The sequence below is a fragment of the Alosa pseudoharengus genome, unplaced genomic scaffold (genome assembly GCF_046254945.1).
Source record: "Alosa pseudoharengus isolate Yale_2024_CS ecotype anadromous, Long Island Sound unplaced genomic scaffold, YU_APseudo_1.1 YU_APseudo_1.1_scf_1, whole genome shotgun sequence".
Lineage (NCBI taxonomy): Eukaryota > Metazoa > Chordata > Actinopteri > Clupeiformes > Clupeidae > Alosa > Alosa pseudoharengus.
In genome coordinates this window covers 56294191-56299701 of record NW_027468564.1, presented here as the reverse complement: position 1 = coordinate 56299701, position 5511 = coordinate 56294191, and the positions used below count along the sequence as shown (strand labels likewise).

The window sequence follows — 5511 nt, the reverse complement described above, 5'->3', positions numbered from 1 at the left end:
GGAAATAAGATATCTTTTGTCAGATTGAAAAACACCCTCTATAATAACTTTTTGATTCGGTGTTGCTAGGAGACAGCCAATTTTGATGGCAAATATCATTCAACACAGACATGCCTTCCCCCCCACATATGAAGCCACATGGAGTTACCTCCAGCTGTGTTGCTGTTTAACCTGTTAATGAAGAGAGTCATTCGCCACTTTCAACTAAACAGTCATTTGCCCGTTTCAACTAAACAAAACAAACTTAATTAAGGAAAAATTACTTCTGGCAGGTACGCATGGGCATAAAGTATACTGTGTGTGTGTGTGTGTGAGAGAGAGAGAGAGAGAGAGAGAGTGCAAAAGGGTCAAATGAGAGCCAGTTAGAGACTCATGACACCTCACCTAGGTGCACACAAAAATGGATTAATTAGACCCCTGCTGCTACATGGTCAATCCACAGAGGAACAACAGTGCAAGGGTAGTCTTGCAAAGACGAGAGAAAGGCATGTGCCTCCTGAACGGAGAAGTCATCTGATGATGGTTGGAATTTATTTACAAAATAGCTCTCCAGATGTTAGCCCATCAGAACCATCATAGCAACTACAGTAAATTCAAATGGCCATCCTGGAGGTAGTAGTGCTTCGGTACTATGAGGGGAAATTGCATTATTGATCGATATTCCATAAATGAAAATGGCAAAGAGCAAGGCTGCAGCTTGTGCTGTGCTGAATTAATGTAAAGCTCTGTGAATGCAAGGGAACAGATGAGGAGCCTACGTTTCCAATATTGACTCTATCTGGTAGAATGTAGAGGTGGGTGTATGGTAGATTAGGAACCATCCCTGTGAATGATGGGAAACTAGGGGGGGGGGGGGGGGGGGCATCTGCCTGCAGAAACCTCAGCTGTCAATGCTATTATTACAGCTCAGCAATCACAGGGGGAGGTGTACATATAATTACATCATGAGGATGGCAAGGAGTTGAAGGAGAAGTTGAGGAAATACATAAGGCCAAAGCCTGACATTCAATTTTCTTCTTACAGAGATAAGAGGAGGCTTACAAAGCACTGATAAGCACTAAGGAATGCTTGGTTTTCATGCAGAGTATGGAAGGTTTTAATTATGCTACATGTAACAAACAACATGGACAATGGCAGCAATCAGGACAATAGCACTGGCATCCCTACTGCTAGCAACCAGTCATATCTAAATGGAAACAGATGGTAGCATTGAGTAATTGTATTCCATGAAAATGATAGTGCCTCAATTAAATATATTTTATTAATTTATGCAAGATACAATTAAGACCATTCTTAGACTTCAAAAACACTAAACAATCACAGTGAATGTTTCATTACAGACCAATGTCGACTATAAAAACACTGACACGGACAATGTGACAAGACAATTTTACATCATCCTAACAATAATAAATATCCATCTCTCTTTAAGTAATTTCAACAGATGTCAACATATACATCAATACATTAACTCAGCTCAGTATTTCCCCAGTCATTTTCAGTTCAATTCAGTACTTTTTAAAATCTGAATATCAAAACACGCACAGACAAATTTAACATTACTTTTCACTAAACCAGACACTAGCACAAGAAACAAATGCACACACACATCACATACCCACAGATATATCCATAACCAGAGGACAGACGGAATACATACAAACCCTCACTGATACCACAGCAAGCAAACTACATGTTTCCATTACTTTCTCTCTGTTCCTTTGATTTTTCTTTTTAATTGAATGATTTATTAATGTTTATTAATGATTAATTTCATGGTTTTGATCTGTCTTCATGTAATCATATCCTAGAATCACAGCATGGCACGGCAGCAGCACTGCCCATGAGCTCAAAGCTCTGCAGAGGGTGGTGAACCCAATCACAAGAACGGAGCTTCCAACAATCCAGGACCAGTAGCTCGCACTGCAGGAGAAAGGTTCTGACCCAACCCAGTTATCCCAGTCACAGCCTCTTCACCCTCCAGTCATCCAGCAAGCGGCATAAGAGCATTTGGACCCGTATCACCCGATTCAGAGACAGTTTTTTTATCCACAAATCATCAAGATAATGAATTGTCATTAACACGATTTCACATTTCACTATTAAAAGCGTACAAATGCCATATGATCACCTTGTACACCTCTTGGTATTTACAGTGGCTTAACTGTCTGCACTGTTGATCATTGTCTCTTACTGTATATCTTATTATACATTTATTTTGCACTTAAGGATTAGGCTCTGAGTAAGAATTTCATTTCTGGTATTGATGTGACATCTTAATCAAGTGTGACAATAAACTGAACTTTCTCCTTTCAGACATTTCACATTACTTCTATATATATTACCATCGTATTTACACATATTAACTGTTCAGTTCAACAACAACAAGTTTTACAATGTGAAAAAATTCCATTGATTGCATGAGTGAGACCAGCTCCACCTGTCAGGTCCTCAGCGGCTGTCCCCGCTCTCTGGTCGTCCATCCTGCGGGAGCCTGGAGGACGGGGGCGGCTGCGGGCAGTCGGGGGCCAAGCGCAAGCTCACGCTCCCGTCCGTGGTGCTGGGGTTGACCCGGAAGTCTTTGTGCGCTGGCTGGATGGCCACAATGAAGCGCCTCTTAAAGGTCTCGCTGAGGATGATGTACAGGAAGGGGTTGATGCAGCTGTTGGCATAGCCCATGCTTATGGCGATGTTGTAGGCGTAGGAGAACGCAGGGCTGGGCTGCTGAACGCCAAGGTGGATGAGCTGTAGAATGTAATAGGGCGCCCAGCACACGAAGAAGGCCAGGCAAATGGCCACCGCCATGCGGGTCACTTTCTTGGTGCGCAGCCGCAGGCTCCTCGGGGGCAGTGGCGCCACGGCAGTGGACATGTGCTGGAGGATCTTGAAGAACACCACGCAGATGACGATCAGCGGCAGGGCGAAGGCCAGCACAAACTGGTAGAGGGTGAACCAGTAGATGTCCCAGGCTGGGTTGGGCAGCAGGAGGGCGCACCCCACCTGACCGCCGGGCAGAGGCATGAGACCCGAGTACATGAGCACCGGCGTGATGGACAGCAGGGAGAGCGCCCACACCAGCGCCACCAGCGCCCCCGCCACGCACGGCGTCCGCACCGCCTTGGAGCGGATGGGGTGGACCGTGGCCAGGTAGCGGTCCAGGGTCATGACCGTGAGGATGTACGTGCTCACGGTCTGACTGTTGGAGTCCAGAGCGGTGATGACCGTGCACATGGCGGCCCCAAAACACCAGGAGCCATCACCCATCAGCTGGTGGATGAGGAACGGCATACCGAGGAGGAAGAGGAGGTCCACGATGGAGAGGTTTAAGATGAAGATATCGGGGACTGTCTGCTTGGCCCGACATTTGGTCTTTTTCATGATGGTGTAAATAACAATACAGTTTCCCACAATCCCAAGGAAGCAGATGATTCCGAATATACTGGGCAAGATAACATTGCTGTAGTGAGGACTTCCCTTGGCTGAAAAAAACCCCAAATGTGTTATGTTCATTAAACCATGTAACAGTGTAACATTATTCATTTATCGGACACTTTTGTCAGATAAATGAATAAAGTGACAGTTAAATGAATAAAGCGACTTACAAAAAATAAAAAGCAATAAAGGTAGAGTGTGAATGGGAGACAATAGTGCAACAATAAGTACTATCCAATAAGAGCGGAATAATGGCTCAGAGTCAAGTTTAGTCAAGGGATGTAGATAAGATGGCTAGACAGGATAGAGAAGAAGGTCATGGTATGGTTATGGTTATGGTTATGGATTTAGCAGACGCCTTTGTCCAAAGCGACACATAAATACAAAACAACATAATAATATTTAAAATTGAACAGGGAACAGATTAGAATGTAGGTCAAATATAGTAAGGAGAATAGTTATAGTACACAATGATATCAATTCAATCAATAGCCTAATAAAAAAGCAATGGAAAAAAAGGGGAAAGGCAATAATAAACAATAATGTCCATTCAATCAATAATATAAAAACAATGACATGCTAAGACTACATTAAGGAGAATATCAATAATAAACAATAATGTCAAATTAATTAACAGCCCAATTAAAATAAAACAACATTATACAAACCATAACACATAAGCGCTTAAACAACTAAGTATATGTTGAATAGGAATGTCTTTAGACCCCTCTTAAACGATCCAAAACTACCACAGGAACAGAGAGCACTGGGCAATTCATTCCACCAACATGGAACCACTGAAGAAAAGAGTCTGGAATTAGACCCAGTTTTCATGACTGGTCGACACAACATGCGCTCACCAGAAGACCGCAGTGGGTGGTTGGGGATGTAAGGCTTGATTATTGAATTAAAATAACTAGGAGCAGATCTAGTTAGTGTCCTATAGGCCAAAGTGAGAGATTTAAATTTAATTCTGGCTACTATAGTGAGCCAATGGAGAGTAACTAGGAGAGGAGTTACATGTGTCCTCTTTGGCTGATTGAAGACCAGGCATGCTCCAGTTGTGTTAGGTTGTTAGTGGTGTTGTGTGAGGAGGTACTCTAAGAGCTGGGTGTTCAAGAGGTTTTTGAAAATGATATGAGAAGCTGACATAACAGAAAAACAAGGAATAGTAACAAATTGTACAATTGTAAAGTAAACTAAAAGGATGTAGGTGTGACATACAGCCTAGACTTAGTTATTGTTGTCAGACAATAGTGCCATATTAGAGGAACAAATTTAGTTAAATCTTTACCATATTCATCATTATAATTGATCTTTTTATGTTTCAATTCCAGAAAATAAGTCACATGTCAATTAGACAAATAAAGGTGGCAATTTGTTTCATCATGGGCTCAGATTGAAATCATTATTCTAAGCCTCAAAGCTCTTAAATTAAATACAAAAGCATACTGTATTCCTTTAATCAATAATTGTAATTTGCAGTTATATGCACTGACCATGGCGTAAACTCACCATGGCTTAAGATAATTGTCTCAATTTTACTGTTTCTCACTGTTTACACCCGAAATTTTGCCTTGCACAACAATCATGTCCTCTAGCACTGAAGGCTATGATAGGTTGTCAGAAGAAGAAAGTCTTCTTTTTAAAAAAAAAACATTTCACGTAAGTTTCATACTTTGAACATCCCAACTAATTAAAAATAGAGATATAACTCATTGGTGGTTACTTTTAATTATATAAAAAAACACAACCCAACGTCACAACATCAAATTACAGCTTACCTATTCTACTTGAGCGCGCTGAAGAATTTGTCCTGAAAAACTGAGACGAGTTTTCATACGAGGTATTGTACAAATCCATGGATGAAAAAAACAACCTACACAGCCTAGTGTGTAAAGATCCAGACGAGGAAAAGCAAAACTAGAGTCCTGATAAACATGCATTAGGCTACATAACACAGAAATAAGGTGCAACATGAGTTGGTTCAGGCTGCTCTCAAACGTAAACCAAAGTTGTTGTTTTTTCTGGCATATTTATATTTGATCTTAAAATTACAATGCAATTTCAACATTTTGT

General features: G+C 41.4%; 1 protein-coding gene across 1 annotated transcript; it reads right to left on the bottom strand.

Moving 5' to 3' along the window:
• Positions 1–2451: 2451 nt before the first annotated feature.
• mchr1a (melanin-concentrating hormone receptor 1a) lies at positions 2452–3510 on the bottom strand. The gene has a single exon (XM_076281157.1). It carries the CDS (start codon positions 3508–3510, stop codon positions 2452–2454), a length of 1059 nt encoding a protein of 352 aa, XP_076137272.1.
• Between the last annotated feature and the right edge of the window lie 2001 nt (positions 3511–5511).